This window comes from Centroberyx gerrardi, chromosome 3, assembly GCF_048128805.1.
Source record: "Centroberyx gerrardi isolate f3 chromosome 3, fCenGer3.hap1.cur.20231027, whole genome shotgun sequence".
Taxonomy (NCBI): domain Eukaryota; kingdom Metazoa; phylum Chordata; class Actinopteri; order Beryciformes; family Berycidae; genus Centroberyx; species Centroberyx gerrardi.
Genome location: NC_135999.1, coordinates 25,690,950 through 25,710,962, shown reverse-complemented (window position 1 = coordinate 25,710,962; position 20,013 = coordinate 25,690,950). Strand labels below are relative to the sequence as shown.

The 20,013-nt window shown below is 42.8% G+C and overlaps 3 protein-coding genes across 3 annotated transcripts; 1 reads left to right on the top strand and 2 right to left on the bottom strand.

Annotated features, from left to right (window-relative positions):
• Positions 1-165: 165 nt before the first annotated feature.
• Positions 166-6,697, bottom strand: mcrip2 (MAPK regulated corepressor interacting protein 2). Its single transcript, XM_071896269.2, has 5 exons — positions 6,004-6,697; positions 5,769-5,838; positions 3,966-4,099; positions 1,849-1,962; positions 166-680 (listed from the first exon to the last, which is right to left on the bottom strand). Exons 1-5 carry the CDS (start codon positions 6,056-6,058, stop codon positions 610-612), a joined length of 444 nt encoding a protein of 147 aa, XP_071752370.1. The 5' UTR covers positions 6,059-6,697; the 3' UTR covers positions 166-609.
• A 2,911-nt stretch (positions 6,698-9,608) lies between these two features.
• gde1 (glycerophosphodiester phosphodiesterase 1) lies at positions 9,609-17,719 on the bottom strand. Its single transcript, XM_071896241.2, has 6 exons — positions 17,243-17,719; positions 16,018-16,193; positions 14,525-14,630; positions 13,676-13,768; positions 13,124-13,335; positions 9,609-11,804 (listed from the first exon to the last, which is right to left on the bottom strand). Exons 1-6 carry the CDS (start codon positions 17,510-17,512, stop codon positions 11,657-11,659), a joined length of 1,005 nt encoding a protein of 334 aa, XP_071752342.2. The 5' UTR covers positions 17,513-17,719; the 3' UTR covers positions 9,609-11,656.
• A 236-nt stretch (positions 17,720-17,955) lies between these two features.
• On the top strand, positions 17,956-20,009 carry tmem186 (transmembrane protein 186). Its single transcript, XM_071896243.2, has 2 exons — positions 17,956-18,045; positions 18,777-20,009. Exons 1-2 carry the CDS (start codon positions 18,043-18,045, stop codon positions 19,428-19,430), a joined length of 657 nt encoding a protein of 218 aa, XP_071752344.1. The 5' UTR covers positions 17,956-18,042; the 3' UTR covers positions 19,431-20,009.
• The last annotated feature ends 4 nt before the right edge of the window (positions 20,010-20,013 follow it).

The window sequence follows — 20,013 nt, the reverse complement described above, 5'->3', positions numbered from 1 at the left end:
ATCCAATTAAGGTCTGGCAAAAGTATTTTCAATACTTTTAATGTTTTCTTTAGGAATTGGACTTTTGAAATGGAAAATATTCTCACTAAACTAGTGGCCAAAACAGGACAACAGGTGCACAATTATGTAAAAAGAAATCATTCCAGCACACAGGAAAATCTTGGAAAAACTTTTTACTTTTTTTTTTTTTTTGCTCTTCAATAGTTTTATATCCAAAGATCAGCCAAGAAATACATACAGCTGAGCACACTTGAGGAAGGAGGCAGGTTCTTAAACACTTGGAAGAAAAATCTCAGATCTTCTATCTGACAGGTCATTCAAGTAGAGAGAGGGATCCTTCTTGGCAGCGCAACGTCGAGTCGACACCGTCAGAGTTCACAGTCAGGCCGTTGTTGCAAGGGGGGCGTTTTTACGTGTTGCGCACCCAGCGTTCTCTACAGCAGTGTGAAGCGCAGGGCGTCAAAGAGTCCGAGGTGCGTACGATCCGTCGCCCCTGGAGACGGACTCGGCTCATCTCCGCCCTCTTGATGCTGTCGCCGCTGGACCTACGAGGCCTGAGAGGCTCTGCACCGCCCGGCCCCTCCTCCCCCAGCCCAAAGCCTCACCCAATCATGACAGGTTGGCAATGTTGGCAAGGAAACGCTGAGCCCACCACTCCTCCAGGTCTATGGGCACAAAGTCTGCAGAGAGACGGAACGAGAAGAGGAGGGACAATGTATTAATGGAATGGATTTGGTTTTTGTTCATGACAAACAGAAAGGAGAGATGCATTTGTGCAGGCGAGAAAAACAAAATCCCAAGGGGCCGATAAACATCTAACCTCAAATAAAAGATGGAAAAAAATAAATAAAATGACATGCTGACACACCACTACACTGAATAACGGAATCTAAATGACAACATCATGAACAATGGTAGAATTGTTTTCACAAAATGGGAAATGAAAAGAAAATCTGATGTGAAAATTTGCGGTGCACATCTGATGTTTTCTCCCCATGAGGACATTTATGAGAAATTCAGATCTGTGCCACCAACAGTTAAAAATCAGACAAGGGAGGGGGGGGAAATACTAACAGAATGTATTAAAAATCAGATGTGTGATGAACAAAAGTTAAAAGCCTTCATTTCACATCTGGAACAAGTCGGTCAGTTTTTTTAACTTTTAACTTTAAATAAAAAGGCTTTTAACTTTTGTTGGTCCCAACAGAGTGCCTCAGATCCTCTTTCATTTAAAAAAAAAAAATCAGACATTTTGTTTTTATGTAAATCCTGAGAGACCCTGCCATGACCTTTGAGGACAGAGAGCCACAGAGGGAACAGGAGCAGACAGGTGTGGGCGAGTCGTGACAGGACGGGTACAATCAGCAGCCAGAGCAGGTTTATCTAGAGCGGCCAGTTTCTCTCAGACATGACCAGTTAAAAATTAAAGCCGACTAACTATTACAACACTTTTCCTCTGGCTACAGATAAAGCGGAGAACACAAGACACTTGGCATGTGATTCACAGACAGAAATGAGAGCAGCCATTCAGCTTTCACTGTTTAAATAACCAATCAAAAAAAACCACATGGTTAAATTACAGTGTGAGAGTTCAGGGGGTTACACTTTTATGTGCAAGGATGCCATAAAAAAAGTGTGTATAGTGAGATTAGATGCCATAAAGTCAGATTTACAGCGTCTTCCCTTTCTTCTCTGGAGTATTTTAGCAAAACAAAATGGAGACTGGTGCAAACTGAGATACGATCAAGAACGCAAAGCATGCAGGAAAACGAATGATTGGGAATTGTATGTCAATCAAGGAAATCATCCCAGTGTAGGAGAGAGAGAGAGAGTGACTGAGGTGCTTACTCTTCATCACAGGACTGGGGGTCTTCTCGGTGTACTGGACGGGCCCCTGGGTGCCGGCTGGCTCCCCGCCGGCCCCCGCCCCGTCCCCCAGCTGCTGCTCCACCTCCTGCCACGCTGCGCAGGGACAGACACACCGGGGTTAGAGAAACACACAGTATAGCCTACACTTGCTTACATAAATGCATATTCACTCAACAGGGGTGTGGTTTTAATTCTTGAGACAAAAGCCATTTTCCTGGTCTTGTTCCCCCCCCTCTTGTTTTTGATCACATCCCTGACTCACATTTATATAGGGATGCGATACAACCACGATACGATGTAATAAATAAAAGTTCAATGACAAGTCTGACTGTGCAGAATTATGTTGATTTTTGAGACACAAATCTTTCTAGCAATGGCATTGTCTTGCTAGAATGTAAACAATTTAAAAGTGTCATTACAAAGTGCAAATAATATAATTTCGATGGACAGCTTGTGAAATTGTGATGGTCAAGTCGCCTCATTTATGATTACTACAGTAGAATAAAATGTAGCTAATATCGCGATTCATTTTTCTGCCCCACGATACGTATCATCACATTTTCGTATTGCGATATATTGGATTTCCCATTCCTAAAAAATAAATTAAAAAGTGTCTGCTGTATCAAATCAACAACACACAGGCACACTGACTCGTGAGGTTAAGTGACTAGTTTTGCACAGTAGGTTCCATTTGTAGGAAAACGGAAATATGAAGTAAATTTGCACGCACAACTCAAGTGAAAATAAGGCAGCCCAGCGGCCTTGGAGGCGGGCCAGACCGGCCGGCGGAGTGTTTATCAGCCTGAGCGAAGGCCTTCAGCTTCACACACAGATAACACTGAAGGTTCTGGGTCCTTGGAAGGGTGTTCAACTCAAAAACACACACACACACACACACACTTACACTTTCAGCTACAGGCCATTAACCTAGAGCATGTACAGCACATATCCCTACAGCTAGTTTTTGGAAGTCAAATATGAAGAACACAGACATTTCTGTGTGTGTGTGTGTGTGTGTGTTATCTGAAAGCAACTTGCAGATAAAGGCTGTTGCATGAGAGACTGATGGGGGTTTTCTTTGGGCGAGCAGCTGTTCTCAAACTGAATCTCTGGTCACAAAAGGGTCTTGTCTGGCAGCGATCCAAGAGTAACATAGGTGCTGCTTCATGCTGATTCAGCTCTGCAAGTCATTCATTTTCACCAGGGCATGAAAGTATTAGCGAGCACTAAGGCATGCTGGGTAAACTGCATGACAGAAAGACTACTTGTGCGCTCGGATTCTTTTGAATGCTTGGTGCGTTCGTGACTATTAGCAATCTTCTCTCCGCTGACTCACTCTCTATGGGCAGCAGCAGTTTCTTAAAACCTCTTGCACCCTGCCTGTCCCACCGGTGGGTCTGTCATTAGAGACGCATGCTGCGCGGCTGAGCTTTGTTCAAACCCACAAAACTTTATTTTAAATTCTAGTCAGGATCCCAAGGTTTCTAAAGATATAAAATATGTCATGCTGAATTACAGGGAAATGTGGCTAAAATGATGTGCAAGACATCTAGATTTTTTTCCCATTTGATGTAATGGTGCAGCCATAAAAAAATAGGATCTTGGCTTTGAATATTTCACTCAATATAAGCGTGATATAGCTTCAATGAAGCGTTGGGACAAGCAGAGACAAAATATGTATGTAGAATATGTATGTGACTTTGTCGTACAGTACGGGAGAAACTCCTTTGTAACTTCCAAGTGACGTTAAGGGGAAATTTAAGGGGAAAGTTCAAGAGGTTAACGGCCTCATGCAGTGCCACCTTAATCCTCATTTGTGAATCCCTTCAGTGTGAGTGCATTGAACCACACACACACACACACACACACACACACTGTGCATCAAGTCCTTCAACCGCTCATTTGTCACTGCTAGGGGGCTGTGACAACTTTAGCCTTGGGGTGACAGCGGGTTACAGGTTTCACTGGTGATGTATGCTGTAATGTTGTGTGCTGCCTCCCTCTTTTTGATAACTTCTGCTAGATGAATTTCCCGCTCAGAGACCAGTAGAGTCCCACAGATCTGAAACTAAACCTCTATCCTGCGCCCGCCTCACCTTCATAGACAAATCTGACGTTCTCTTCGTGTGCAGGAGTGAATCCTTCCGCGGGGCCGTCGGCCTTCTGCGCGGCTGCAGTGTGGTAGCGCTTCCCGTTCAGACGATTGAACACGATCTTAGGAGGCGGAGAGCTGGACAATTCAGAGAGAGAGGGGGTTAGTGAGAGAAAGCATGGCTGGTGGGAAAGTGTTCACTAGGGGATAAATCAACATCACAACAAAATACAAGAGTTGGGCTCCAAGTAGTAGAGGGGATTTGGTTATGGCTTTGCAAATTGATCCCCTTTATTTCACTCTGTCTGCAAGAAACATGCTGACACATCACAGGTAAGGGAAATCAGCATTTTGAGTACTGATAGCCAGTTGCTGGTTAACTTCAGTTGGCTGATAGGCTTTTGCATTAACCTTGTGCTGGATGCCAGATTTTGGTTGACTTAACACCAGGTACTGTCCTTTTATAACCTCAAGTTAGTGTTTAGCTTTTAGGGCTGAAATGGAATTTTTATGGAAAGTACAAAATTTCTCTGTGTTTTGTTTTCTTGTGTGTTTTTTTTTTTGGGGGGGGGGTTGGTCATCAAATGTTTTTATCTTACATTTACCCATCCAAGGCACTTTTTCATCATTTCACCATGTATCATAATACAATGTAATCTTTTTAGTATCTATTTTACAGCTGTAGTTTCACTTTATATTTAATCTATGAAGTTAAAGCTGCACAGCAACTCTTGCATTTTCAAAACTGACTACGGGAAGGAGACTCACAATATTACCTAGTGTTTAGCCTGTTGTTAAACTATGTGACATAATTCCTGGACTGTTAGCATTTTGAAACCCTGAATCAAATATTTTTTTTACAGCCATGCAATTGTCTGACAACCAAAATCAGAAAGACATCTCAATGACAACACTAGTGTTATGTTATACGCTTCACTGAAACTCAAAATAAGTGAAGACAGGCTGAGTCTGAGGTGACAGAGGGCTTCTTAACATTAATGCTAATGGTGAGATGCCTTCACTTCCCCTCACTGGGTGGGAATCTCAGTCATATTTTGTCACTTTGTTGTCATTCATGTATCAACGCTCAGATATTCTTACACTGATATCATCAATCTGTGATGATCAATGCATTCCAGGAGTGTTGTCATTTACTTGGTGTATGTTGGTACATTTCCCAGAATGCCTTTCAACAACCCCCAGAAAACGAGCTAGACCTTGCTTGAATTGTTATGATGGTGAACGTACTGCAGAGCGATATAGCAATAGCATGGCATTTAAAACCAAACCCCCAGCACGGCAGGCCGGGTCCCGGTCAACGACCCGCCGGCCTCAGACACTAAACAAACGGTCACAGGTAGCAGGGCCGACAGCTAACCTGCCAAGGTCACGGTTATGGACGGTACCGCCGGGCTGAGAAGCTAACAGTTAACGGTTGTTGTCGTGTCACCTCAATCGGAGTTCAACCGTCAAAAATGCAACCGGACAGGAATCAACGTCGCGCTCTCTACTTTGCCCAAGGCAGGCCTGGTGAAAACGGGTGTAGGTTATATAAACAAGCGAGAACTACTTTGACATTGTTAATCTGCGGTTGGCTCGCTGTTGTGCCGACAAAATTGAAAGCAATAGCTGTGTTGTTACCGTGTCCGATAATGGATCTAGTGATGTTACCTAAAAGTCACATCGACGTTACGTGATCACAGCGCACGTGTTGGATATTTTGGGCCCATGCTGCTGCCCAGCAGCCTGTAAACGCATTAAAAAAAATAATAATAACAAGGACAGAAAACAGCTGATTTCTACTTACTTTGACGTGAGCCAAGATGTCGATTTAAGCTTCAAGTCGTTGGTTTTACTCTCAATCTGTTGCGTGGGACCTAAAGAGACAATTCCAGCGGTTATATACTGTAGGTTCACGTCGACTATAGGCTACTTGCATTGCAGATATTGCACCTTATAATACAGAAATCCCAAGTTTCCCCCATGTCATTCATCTCAGTGCAACATTGCATCATATGTGACTGGTTTGTGTAGCTGCTCACCTGTCCTCCGTTGTGTAACAAGTTTACTGGGACCTCTGGTGATTGTGTACATCATGTGAACCCCAAAACTTCAGTGGTGTCTATATTTTTTTTTTTTAAAAAGCCCGTCCTGTCACTTTGTCGGGTGATAAGTGCACACTGTCAACTGTTATTATACACTGATGCAATCCCCCAGTCTCGTGTCCGCTCCTCCTGACGCAGCCACGATGGAAAAAATAATAATATTGCAGCGTGTTTTTTTCCAGGTCAGCTGGTCCCGGGTCGGCCTGAAGCCTGCAAGCGGCTGACTGTTGACTCGGTGCCCGGTGTAATGAATCCGTGCCCTGCCGTCGCTCCTCACCAGCAGGTGTTTGCTTTAATAACCCGATGCCCGCTGCTCCTGCAGAAGGTGGCCTGTAGGTCATCCAAGGAGAAAGCGGCTCCACATGCTCGGGATCACCGACACTGCGCTGCGCTCCTTCCGTCCGATGTCACTCCTGAGCGGAAACACAGTCCTCTCACCTCCGCTGATGCTCCGGGACTGACAGTACCTTTCTGCCAGGGTAAAGGGCACCGCACGCGTTGGTTTCATCAGGACAGATACCTACCATGCTCGACCGGTGTCAAGCCAGAGAGGGTGAAACGCGGGACGTCCGGTCAGCGTTTTCAAAATAAAATAATGATGGGTGAAAATGTGTTGGTTGCACGCTGCACCGTCCGTATAGCTTTTAAGAGTAATTTCACCACTATTAATGGGTTAAAAGTAAATTGACTTTTACAGGAAAGTAGACATCTTCCCAAGTTGGTTTGGCAGCTGCCTTGGAAATACTGTAATTACGGCATGATTGCGCATAAACTACCAAAGAAAGTGGTAAATATGACTGGGAAAGTTTGAATTTTCTAATATAAAATTCCATGACTTTCCATCCCCAAGTCAGAGCAGAGTAAAAAAAAATCGTATTCCTTTTGGGTTTGTCACCGTTTTCCATCTCAGAAAACATTTAAAGGCGTAAACACTCAACGCCACCATCTAATGCATTGAATGTGTGAAACAAACTGTCAGATACATTCTGGTTACAGACTATTCCTGTAAAGTAATCCATGTGTAAAATTCCCTGATATTTCCCAACTTCCTCAGAGAATTTATCACATTGCCTAACTTTCCTTCTCTGGATTAGGCTACACCTCCCAAAATGTCCTATTCAATAAATTCCATAACCAGTAAGAAGGCTGCTTTGACAATTTTTGGGAGCCCAATATATACATCAAGAACAAAGCACTGGGAATTTCAGTCGTAGCTTATTCTGCAGGATACTGTAATTAGTAGTAGACACCCTTCTATGTTTAATTGCATGTTTCTAAAGTCATCAAATAGTAATTTCGCCTTAAATTTACCCATCTAACCTATGTAGAGCACATTCATCCTTTGACCAAGTACCATGTCTATTTTACAGCATTTTTTTGACTCCATATTTAATCTAACAATTCCACTGTGTATTCTGATAGGAATTTGTTGTTCTCTACACCCCAGCACTTATTGTTCTCCCTCCCCCACAGACAAATGTTACGCTTTTATTTTGAAGGCAAAATCTCCCAATTTCCGGTCTTGCTCCGGTCATCTCCGGTCCGTCTTGACGTAGCAGCGCCACGCCGGGCAACCCCGAGTGACGTCACCCCACGCCCCCAGAAGGGGATTTGGAGGCGGGGCGCCGCTCACCTTTCACCCATTAAACCAAACGCTCAGATAGATAAGCTTGTTTATAGTAATAGGCTAAAAACTGAAGTCAAATATTTGAGACTGCGGGCATTATGCAACTAATTCAACACTTCAGAGTCTAGACCTGCGCTATCAGGAGCTCGTGCACATTTCAGTCTGTGCAAACCTAATTAATAGTTAGATAATAACAGGGACACATCTAAACGAAAATCCACTATTACATTCCTATATTCCATTAGGGACTTATAGCGTGTCTGTGGCGCTCAAATTAAAAATAATAACCTTATCATACCAAACTAATTAAAATTACTCACGTTACTGTAATTGTGTAGCTTTTTTGTGTACTTGTACTCTTTGAGTACTTTTTTCAAGTCAGTTATTTTACTTTTACTTCTAGGCTACATTTTTGCTGAAGAATTGTACTTCGCTACATTTTACATCACATTCATTACAGAGTACAAGATGTGTGGCTCTCCTAACCCTGTTTTTCATTTCAAATTTTTCCAATTAAAAGATTCTAGTTAGCTAACAATGTTCTCTTTTCTAAAAAGTAACTCAGTAACTTGTATTCTGAGTACATTTTAAACGAGCTGCTTTTTACTTTTATTTGAGTAGATTTTTACAGCAGTAGTTTGAAGTATTTCAGCAAAGTACCAATACCTCCAGTAGGACATTCTACAACTCTTTCCACCACTGGGTACCACTGAATTTTCCTATAAGAACGTATCATTTTGCTGATATTTTCATATCCATCTAAAATGTATTATAGGATTAGGCTAGGACAGGTCTGTTTGGTTAGGGTACAAATCACGTGAGCGACAGACCGCGGTGTGAGCTGAGGAGACTCGTTTGGTAACCGAAGATCAGCCGTGACATGAAGCGGCTCAGACAGGCTTATCCAGGTGATACCCGCCGACACTTCCCCTGTGCATCTGCACTATCTGGGTCAACAACCCGAGTGTCCGGGCCATGAGGCTAATGATCAACAGTCCACTGGGTTTGTCATTAACACTAGAAAGGCCGAGCTGCGGTCAATGATGGCTGGATTTTAAATTAAAATATATCAGCTTTCAAAATGTCCCTGTTGAGGAAAAGAGGACTCAGCTCTGGTTCAGTGTCCAACAGTAGGCTACAGCTTCTTTACTGCATACATATGCTTTGTACCAGAGGTGTGACCAAGTCAACTTTGCTCGAGTCCCAAATCAGTCTCAAGTCCTGAGGCACAAGTCTCAAGTTAAGTCCCAAGTCTAAATGTAGATTACCAAGTCAAGTCAGAACAAATCAAGAGTCCAGCATCAATTTAATATCTTAAAGAAAACTAAATATGTAGGACTTTTCAATGCAATATGGTTTTAATAGGATAAAAACCTGGTAAGAGCATCATGAGTTTGATTTCTATAATCAGTTTCAACTTCAATAAATTCAATCATTCCATACAAATTCAGAAAACAATTAAAATGAATTTGTCTGGTGGAACAAATCTCATCACTTTCAATCATTCACACAAACACAAGATCTTTTGTCAAGACTTTAGAAACCTTTTCAAGTCATCAAAGTACAAGTCAAAGTCAAGTCCCAAGTCACCAGAAGCCAAGTCAAGTCTCTCTAAAGTCAAGACTCAAGTAATTAAAGTTGTGACTCGAGTCTGACTCGCGTCCAAGTCATGTGACTTGACTCCCCACGTCTGCTTTGTACCTCACATAACTATCATTGTTGCAGCTTGTACTGACCATTTCACTGCTACAAGTTAACTCTGTTTCAAGGCCAAGGAGCGAGGCTCTTGTTTGTTTCGGTGTATTAATAGTCAGTACCAGCTGGAACAAAGACGGTATTAGAGGCACAAAGCATGACATGTGACCCGAACCAACTGTAACAGAAGATTCAAGATAAGTTACTGAGACTTAAAAGATTTAAGATATGACTATGATCCTAAAGGTGAAAGGTAAATGTTGCTCTTCCACATGACTTTCCTTCATGACTTTTCCTTGAGCCAATTCCTTGAGCCAACAAAAAAGTTCACAATTTTTAAGACATTTTATTGTTTTTTCCCCTGATTGTGTGTGTGTGTGATTTGGGTGAATGCACTTTGTGCTCGGAGCACGGATGCCAAAAGTATTTCCTGGACTCAGGGGGCAAAACCCGAGATCACAGACTCTGTGCAGGACTTGTGAAAATACCGGTGGAGCTGTGTGGCTCAGAAAGTAGAGCATGGCACTAAAACTGATGGGGTTAGGGGTGCGATTCCAACCACGGCTAAAAATGTTTACACAAAAAGCATCCACTCAACGGCAAATGTTGTCTCCATTTTGTCTTCATCACTTTGGTGTCCTGAGGGCCCAAATCTACTGTCTCAGTTGTCCCTCTCCTGACGATGGAGCTGCCAGAAAATAGGCTACTTCAAACAGAATCAGATTCATTCAATCAAAATGTGAAAAGTTTGACTCCAAAATGATATCCATCATTTGAAAATGTGACATATTTTTACAAAATGAGAGCAAAAAAATGAAAAATTATGGTGCTTTTTAAAGGATAGTTGGTGATTTAAATTCTTGGATTATATAACATTTCCCCCCCCTCCCCTCTTCTTCTTGCATGTTTTCTGTTTTTATGACCAATGACCACAGTGGAAATAAGTCCCTTTTTTCCTTATTTGTGTTGATAAGTATGAGATTAGCATTTAAGTTTCTAATATCTTTTAAAAGTTGTCCACTGCACTAAAATAAAGGTCAGATCAAGTGCAGATACAGATGAGGTCGATATTTGGATCCGGAGGCGTTCAGTCGTTCACAGCTTGCTGATATGGCAGTCTGGTAGTAAACAGGCTTCCTTCCTTCCTTATTCTAGAGCGCTGTCCGTCTGTCTAGTCTGTTGTTCATGTCTTACACCGACTAGGACAAGAATACTTAACTATCCCTTTGCACTGTATGTGAGGTCCTGCTGCTCTTGTCCCAGGAGTCCGTATGTATTGTATTCACTAGGTAAGTTGTCAATAAGTCTCTGTACCAAGACCACCAAGACAAATTCCTGCCCTTTTATTGCACTTAGAGAACAAAGCCTCATACAATCTCACGCCATCTTTATTTCCGTACACTCCGTACTTCCTTATTCCAATCTACTGTATTGCTTGTCCTATGCTGTATGCACCAGTGTACCATGCGTCACTATATTCTGTGTTACTATATAATTTGTAGATATGTCTGCACCAATGCCACCAAGAAAAGTTCTTGTACGTTTATCGGACTTGAAAGTGATTCTGATTCTTGTGGCGTGTGACAGAATATTTAGAGAGTGATCACTAGTGGTTACGAGGGTCGCACCACCACCATGTTGGAGGAGTGGCAACAAAAGGAAAGCTAAAATGCTACCAAAAAAAAGTAAAATTGTTGCTACTCCTCCAGCATGGCCTCCCTTCATCTGTATCCACTCTGCAGATATTCTGGGACAGGCCTCTACTGAGTAAAAGTCATAAGACTGTTATTGCAGTGTGTAGGTTTTTGGAAGACATTAAGATAGTAAAGACGGCCAATTTAAAAAAAAAAAAAAGAGCAACAATCAGTGCAGTCCTGAGTTGGTGAATACAGTACCTTTGATACAGGTGTGTTTTCTGATGCCTGGTGTCCAAACGATGTACTTCAACACATTGTACTGAAATGTTTGTGAAGGCATGTAAGGATGCCACAACAGATTTGAGCCATATTCTGAAAATGATTCAGTTGGGATAAAACTTGGGCAACTACAGTGTGGCACAAAAGACTGCCAATCAGGATCAGGTCAGTCGGGTTGATCCCCACTAGGAACAACCATGTTAGAAGGTGCTCGGGATGAGAGCCTCTACTGCACCTGATGCCGTCGATTGGGTAACGGGTAGACAGTGAAGTGTTCTGTTAATACGGGCTAAATCTTTTTAATGTGCGTGTGTGTGTGTTTACATAATGTCCTGGGTGCGTGCTGCTGACGTCAGTAATGGGGGTCACAGTCCTCCAGGAGGCTGTCGGTGATGTAGTTGACTTGCAGCAGCTCCTGGTAGTACTGTTTCTCCACCGCCGTGTTGACGGTCCAGGACACCACCTCCACCCCCCGCTGGGCCCAGTACTGCACATAGTCCCTGCAGACAGGAGGCAGGATAGCAATGTTAAAGGATAGGAGCAGTATCGTTTGTTGAAGTAGGAGTGCTTGTGATTAGTACAGTACAGACAAGCACAGGTTTGATTTGGCTTGCTAGCATGTCTCTATTATGCTAGCAAGCACAGAAATCACAGTTTGAGATGGGGGAAAAGAACTCACTGTGAGAGTAAGCTATAGTCCTTGCTGGCATGAGTGATAATGAGAATCCACTAAGGAACCATCCATATTAGTGGAATCCACCCTAAAACACTTTCATATTACAGTTATAAAACAGCTATTGGTGGATAACTGGCCAAACATAGACAACCTGAAGTAACCAGCACGGCTACAATGGATTTAAATAGCATTAAAATGTTCAACTATCTAAAACATCAACAGTAAACATCAGGTTTTGGTGTCAGTCCCTCAGAATCAAAGAGCAAGAGCTTCTTTCTAGAGCCGCCATTTTGCACCGACGTTCAACAATCATACAGGGAGAAATCCATCGTAGAAGAGACCCAGCACGGCACGGCACTGTTCTCTCTCCACTCACTTTTTTTCGACTAGAAAAACTTGCCAAGCTATCGTTAGCGCCACTGTTGCACTCTCCTACGTGTAAACAGCACAGAGAACCCTCTTCTCTGGGGATTGCTGAAGGGCAACGGGAAACGTAGGAAATCACTAACTGAAGTAGAAGTAGATGAGGCAGGTTGAGGGAAAGTGGGTTCACCAAAAAATATCAACAATTCATCACAAAATGACTCTGCACTGTCAGCATGCACTGAGCATCACAGATTGCCGATATATAACAATGTGAGATTATCAGACGGTGTTTTTTTCCTTTACGTTTGTCTTATGAAGCAACTATTTTCTGACGCTACCGAGGCTCTTAACATTTCTTCTAGCAGAAGGTTGTTGAACAATGAAAAATGACAACCTCAGATGACTCAGTCACCTCAGACAACACTGACTATGTCTCAAGAAAGGTTCATCGGATACGTGCTTACATAAGAACACGGTATTGCCTCAAACATTTAGCATTAACTATAATCTTTAACAAGCTGTCCTGAAATAACACAGGATGCACTGTCCCTCACTAAACAATTACAGATTTGTTGAAAAGTCACGTGTTTCTTCAGGGACATCACATCATTTTTAAGAGTGTAGTACAGCAAATATAAAAGTATTAGCTCTCTGGAATATTTTGATTAAATTGACAATTTTATAGTCCCTACAAACACTGGTGAGTTCCAAGATTTAAAATAAGAGAATAATTGTGAAAAGGCATGAGTGTGTACGGGTTCAGTCGGAGAAACTCACGGCGAGACGAAGTTCTTCTGGATCAGGAAGGCCGAGACGCCGCAGAGCTTCCACAGCACGTGATGGTGCGCCCAGTCTAGCACCATGTCCAGCAGCGTCGTCCAATAGTGTTTCCATGGCGACGAGAAACGCGGGGCGCCGTCTCCGAACCGGCTCAGGCTCCACGGCCTGTGGGTCAACGCTGTGACCACTTCCGGGTCGCTCTGCCTCATCTGAACAGAGCCGGAGACTAAATGTTGGTTACTGCTGCTCAACACACAAGTAAAAAATGTTTAATTTTATTTTTATTTAACCGTTATTTAACCAGGAAATACAACACATGAGACATACAGTATGTAGACCCATATTTCATCAGTATGTCAACTATCAGAAAGTGGGAGGGAAAAAAAAGAGACCAAATGCTACACTGTTTTAATCCTATATGTTTTCTTTCTTTTTGTTGTTTCTTTGTTTCTTGAAGTGCCAGTTCCATCAGTGATTTGGTGACCCCTGACCTTAGCATGTAACACTTACTCCCATTAACCCCTTGCACACTGGGAAGCCCCCTCTTACCCTGTAGATGACTTTGGGCTCGAAGGAGCAGACGACGCTGCTGTTGTAGAGAACTGGATGTTTCTTGTACAAGTCTTTAAGGGCTGCAGCTGCCTGGGAGGGGAAGAGAGACACATGGCTGTTGTATATCAGTCGTGTGTTTGCAGTGTGTGTGTGAGTGTTTGTGTCTGTGTGTGTTCCTCTCAGACCCAGCAGCTGTGTAACTGTAGAAACACTGCTCTGGGCCCTGAACAAGTACATCAGTGCCTGAAACAATGACCACCACTACAGCTCTGCATTCCTTTAACTGCTCTTAAAATATGCTGATTAACAGACCACTTGTCAATCATTAAGTGGTTAAAGACACACTGATGCATACTGAAGGACTAGCCATTAAATATTTTAGCTAACACTGCAGAATGAAATGGCAGTTAAAGGGGCATTAAGTAATTTACGACTTTTTTCAACACCTATTGACGACCAAGGGATTGCAACAACATCAACAGGTCTCTGGCTCAGCTTATAGTAGCCTGTAACTGACACAAATAATAAAGTCGCATTTTCACAATAGAATGAGTAAGCTAGCTAATTAGAGTAGAGATCTAACAGAAACGTCTAGTGAAGAGGTAATATATCACCGTGCAAAATACTGGAATAAAATACTGTTTCATTTGCTTTTTTTTGTCCTGAAAATATTTTTGTCTGAAAAACATTGCTCCTCAACATGAGAAGCGATCAAGCCTGTCTCTGACATTTTTCTGATCAATATGCAATGCTGACTTGCTATAAATCAACTAAATCAACTAAATCAACTAAATCAAGAAGTATGGCAGACAGACTCCAGATATCGAGTCTTGTGATTGGCTGCACCTCGTCTGGATGACCTTTGACATCAAAGTAGATGGTGAGCTGCAGTTTGATGCATTCCTCCACTGCTTCCTCAAGAGTTGGGACCTTCTGCCCTGCAAACTTGTCCCTGGAGGAGGAGGAGGAGGAGGAGGAGGAGGAGGAGGGGTTCATAGTAAACAACACAGATGTTACAGTGCTATCTCCGGCCACTCACTCTGACAATAAAAGTCAGATGCACATGTCAGCTTTCCAAAGACATCAATATTCCTAGACAGTTTAGATATTTTACAGTTAGATTACATTCTTTATTTCAGACTCGGATGAAGAGTGACTTTAAATGGCATAGTAGAATAAGCTTAAATTCTGAGATCACCAACACAACAGTCTGCTTACTGGTGTTAACTGGAGAAGACATCACACACACCTTTGCATTTGTGCATGCATCATGATGAAATGCATGTGATAAATGTCACGAGAACACTCCTGATCTGTATCTGTTGTTTTCTCCATATCTCTTCCATATCGTCCTCCTGTGCTCTGTCTCATTTGCTCATATCTTCAAAAATTCCCTTCTACATCTTCTAAACAGATTTTTTTCTAGTTCTTTTTCTTATGTCTTTTCCTAGTGTTTTTATCTTCCATTCATTCATTAAGGGCACTGTGGCTCTGACCCTGGCACTCCTTACTACTGACTGCTTGTAATGTTGGTGATCTAACAAATGAAGTTCACTGTTACACTCACTGTCAGTCGCTCTGGATCGAGCATTAGCTGAATGCCCACTGATGCATTTTATAGACAACTTATTGTTGTTCTACCATTTTCCATCATGTTGTTTCTGCTCATTAGATTTTGCTGTCTAATCCAGCTGTGTCTTTGCTTGTCATCCTGATTTCTTGTGACCGTTTTGTTTGTTTTGAAGTGAGATGTTTTTAGAAGCCCCTTGGGTGCTTTTTTATCTCATCTGCACAAATCAGCAACTTGCGTCTCTTCTTTCTGTTTATTTTTAGCATCATGTTTTTTTTTTGTATCATTTCACTTTTGTTTTTATCACAAATGGCTTGGAAGCCCCCCAGTATTCATCAAGAATGAGTAACCAAGTCAACACACCCAAGATAAGAGTATCTTATTGTTATATAGTTCTACAGAACAATCAATCAGCGCCAAAGCAATCTATTCAGTCTAAGGTTATAATATTGCACAAAGTATTTAATAAAACCAGCCTATCAGCACTCTGATCTGCCGCTGTAGCCAGGCTATCACGCCACATTCCAACCAAACACATTAATCACAAGGCACTGGAAAATAAAATAGCCTATAGCATCAATACTTGGACCAGCAGTCAGCACAGAAATGAAGCATGACTCGTCTTACCTGCTGCCACACCTTGATGGCAAAAAAAAGTTTGATATTGTTGGGACATTTTGCAAAAAGGCTGCTTCCGTCTCATCTTTTCCTTCTGTCTGTCTGTCTGTCTGCTTGTGTTTGCATATCGAACCTTCTCTTTCCCTCTCACCTGAGTCGATGTTTGGCCGCTGCGTCCAGTTTGCTCAGCTCAGAGAAGCTCATCTGGCTGAGCGGTCCCGACCCGTTGGTGGTCCGGTCCACAGTCTCATCGTGCATCAGGATGGGGACGCCGTCTGACGAAAACTCAAGGTCCAACTCCACGCCGCCCGCCCCGTTCTTACTGGCCTAGCGAAGGGGGGATAGATGAGAGGGTTGGAAGGCTGATCTTTTTGGAGAGTTTCTTTCTGGCCAAGCTGCAAAGCAAGAATTTGCCATAATCTTCACCTAACAAATTGATTATGAGCCTGAACCCTAGCTTTAACCTCACTTGAGACATTATAATTAACCCTAACTGTAAATACAAAACGCCAAACTTTTGTGATAATCTGTTTCTGTGGCTTGGTCAGAGAGTGAAAACTAGGCTGGGAAATTATGAAAATGCAAGGAGGAGGGAGGGCATTCTGCACAGGTAGGAGGCTAATGAGAGGCTGCATGATTTACAAGCCAATTTCACACACTAATGCAGCAATAACAGACTGTCGAAACAGTCACATACTGCATGCTGCTTGCCTGCTCAATGTAAGGACATTTCAGTGCAAGTGAATCACAGTAAAGAGATTTATCACTTAATATTTGGACCGCAGAAATATAATGACAAGTCAAGAGTGCTGATTTGATTAGGTTTGGCTAGAGGTTTGGACAGTGGTTATGAGGGACAGGCCACCATGTTGGAGGACTGAAAAAAAAAAAAGGAAAGACCATAACATCATCATCAGCTCTTCCTCCCTGATCTTCTCACCCCATTTCACAGCACAAATTTAACACCTTGCCACCTCACAGGAATTTTCTTCTAGACTCTTGACTCGTGGCTGTTGTTATGTTTCATGTACTTTTATGTATTTATGTCTACATGTTTTTATGCACCAAGGAGAATTTCCCCTTGGGGACAATAGTTGAATTGAATATTCTTACACAGCCGCACCATGGCAAGAGCAGCTGCAGCTATATAAAATTTAACACCTTGCCACCTCACAGGAATTTGACATTTACTTTGTTTTGTCAGGGATGAGCAGGTGACATGAAACGTTACTATCTCCCCCAGCTGTCACTCTTGTAGTGGTGTGTGTCCCTTGTAACCCGTGGCAACCACCCGACAAGATGCCGTGCAGTGAGGAAAACCATCCTAGGGCATGAGAAGGAGAATATCCCCCCTCCTCCTCTACCCCCAGTCTCACCTCCTGGATGGCTGCTATAGTGTTCTCCGGTGCATCGTGCCCGCCACCCCGGTGTGCGACCACCGACACCCCGCCGGAGCCAGCGGCGCCTCCGGCCGGTCGCAGCACCTGCCGGGCTCGGCTAGCCGGCACCTGAGGGAAGCGAAACATCACCAGGAACAGGTAGAGGGAGGCGGTGACGACGATGGTCCACACCGGGCTCCTGGTGCCCAGCAGAACCAACACGAACACCACCGAGTAAAGGGCGACTTCATCTCCGAGCTGCAGCATCTTTCTATACCGACTGTGTTCACAATGTACGCCTCCCGGTACCGGTAGCTAGCTGCCTGGCTGACCGGCTAACGTTAATTTCTTCAACAGCCGTATTCGAGATGCGTTCATGCTCCGCCTAAGTATCGGAGAACCTCAAACGGTCGATGACAAATATTTCACGAGAAGTTAAAACATTCCACATGAGAGAGAAGCAGCCGTTAAGAAGCTGAGTTTACTCTGTAGCGGATATGACCTACCGTTTCCGCATTACGCAAACTGAATAAAGCATTCATAACGTTTTCAGTCCCGTGAGAATTTTTTTAAATAAATCTCAATAAAATGTATCTACAGTTCTAATATTAAACACTCCCACAAGGGGGCACACAAGTAAAGAAAGAAAAACAACAACAATCGAATGTCTTCATAAAACACATCCGGGTCAAAGTGTAAATGTGTGACCTAGCAATATGGCTACCATTTAAACTAGAGTCTTTGGCCTGACTCTTTATATTTATGTTTTCATCCTTCTAGTTATCCTGTCGGCCGTCATGGTGAGCTTCCTCTCCTGTAATCTGTCTCAGTATTGCTTTCATTGATTGGCAAGAGGTCTGAAAATGATGTGAAAGGTGTACTAGGAACATAAATCAATAACTGCTTTGCCTGGGCAGTAGGTTAGCTCAGTTTCTGTATAACTTTGGTTAATGTATTTTTATAGTCAGGAGTCTAATGTAGAGATGTTTACTTTATTGTTATTCTATGGATTATAATGTTCTTAATTTAAAACTCTTCTGGCTGTTGTTATGTTTCATCTACTTTTATGTATTTATGTCTACATGCTTTTATGCACCAAGGAGAATTTCCCCTTGGGGACAATAAAGTAGAATTGAATATTCTTACACAGCCACATCATGGCAAGAGCAGCTGCAGCTATATAAAGGGCTGGGCAATGCAAAATCTCATGTTAATTAAATAATCAAATTAATGTTCGTCCCATTGAACCGAATGGTAATGTTAGGTGTGATGTCAAACATTACTGACATTTTTAATATTCCTTAAAACGTTTCATAACTCATTTTGTCAAGAATTTTTAAATACAATTTTCTTATCATTAATTCAGACAGCAGAATTGTGTGTCATGATATCCCAAAATCACCATCATCATCATCACAATATGATTCCACTGAAACATGATAAACGATAATATTGAATTATCCTAGTTTAATATAAATGTCTATGTACTTTAATGCTACTATCAACTCATCTGCTTTTTTATTTCCCCCAGTTTAGGTCAATACTCCTTCCCAGGTTAACCTCCCAGGTGCTGTCCTGCACCAGAGGATCATGGGTACTGGCAAGTCGGCTACCTTGCGGCGCCCGGCCTCACGCACCCATCCAACCCATCTTCCATAGACTCGCTACACCTCAAGTCACTTCCCTGGTCAGGTACTCCGACTTGTCCACACAGAAGTACAGCATGATCTACACCCTGCCGCACATCAAGCTGCTCAGAGCCGTATCCAGGCTCAAACTGCTTCAGACCGGACTCACCTTGCTCATCCTGCCCCCCGTCTACACCCTCTACCTCCAGGGAGCCGTCTCCTACTTCCTGGTCAGCTACACATCGGGGATAGCGCTGTTCGCCGGCGTCATGCTGTACGCCGCCAGTCACTTCCTGAGGAGGGTGGTGGGGATGATGTACCTGGACCCGTCCCACACCACGCTCAAAGTGTCCCACCTCACCTTCTGGGGCAGGCGGCACGATGCGTACCTGCCCGTGTCGGACGTTATGACCCTCGGGGACGCGGGGGACTCTGCGGGCGAGCCGATACTGAAGCTGAGGAGATACAGCAGTCCCGAGACGTTGTATTTTTCCACACGGTTTGGACGTGTGGTGGACAGACAGGGCTTTGAGAAAGTGTTTGGGGCCCTAGAGTGATGTATGATTTGTTAAAAGTGTATCAAATTATATTAATTTTAATTTATGGATACTGTAATACTGTAATCATATTACTACAGAATATTATGATCTGAATACCCTTATAGAAATAGAGGGATCTGTTCTCCATGACAGCGTAACAGTGTCAGAGTTAAAGATTATGCAGTGATCTACAATTTCTAGCTATTGGCAGTCTGACTGTGTCCGGTGTGAATGATTGGCTAATGAGTGTTTGGTAAATCAAGTTTGTTATTGAAATGCAAGGATGAACCTTTGCAGGCCTCATCAGGACTCTGGCCTTCAGAGCACAACAACATGCTCAGTAATCCGTGTTGGGGGTAATGTGTTGGAGTACTCAGATTACTTTGTTGTGGTAGTGACTTAATGCGTGGAAAAAAGTTAAAATCCCCTGTCATCTTGTGCAGACAACAAAAATCAAAATACTTTGTGGTTTTATTTAAAACTGTACTTTTTCTTTTTTACATTATTTGACCTTATACTGAATATGAACACAACCATTCTTGTCCATTAGGTTACTTGTTGGAAACAAGCAGCAAAATAAATATTACATGATGTAGATTCC

Coding starts and splice junctions, on each gene's coding strand:
- mcrip2 (XM_071896269.2), bottom strand. CDS start 6,058: ATGATGTACACAATCACCAGAGGTCCCAGTAAACTTGTTACACAACGG. Junction 5,839..6,003: donor TGTTACACAACGGAGGACAG/GTGAGCAGCTAC, acceptor TTGTCTCTTTAG/GTCCCACGCAACAGATTGAG. Junction 1,963..3,965: donor CGTCAGATTTGTCTATGAAG/GTGAGGCGGGCG, acceptor GTCCCTGCGCAG/CGTGGCAGGAGGTGGAGCAG.
- gde1 (XM_071896241.2), bottom strand. CDS start 17,512: ATGCTGCAGCTCGGAGATGAAGTCGCCCTTTACTCGGTGGTGTTCGTG. Junction 13,769..14,524: donor TCAAAGGTCATCCAGACGAG/GTGCAGCCAATC, acceptor TTCCCCTCCCAG/GCAGCTGCAGCCCTTAAAGA. Junction 11,805..13,123: donor CAGAAGAACTTCGTCTCGCC/GTGAGTTTCTCC, acceptor TCCTGTCTGCAG/GGACTATGTGCAGTACTGGG.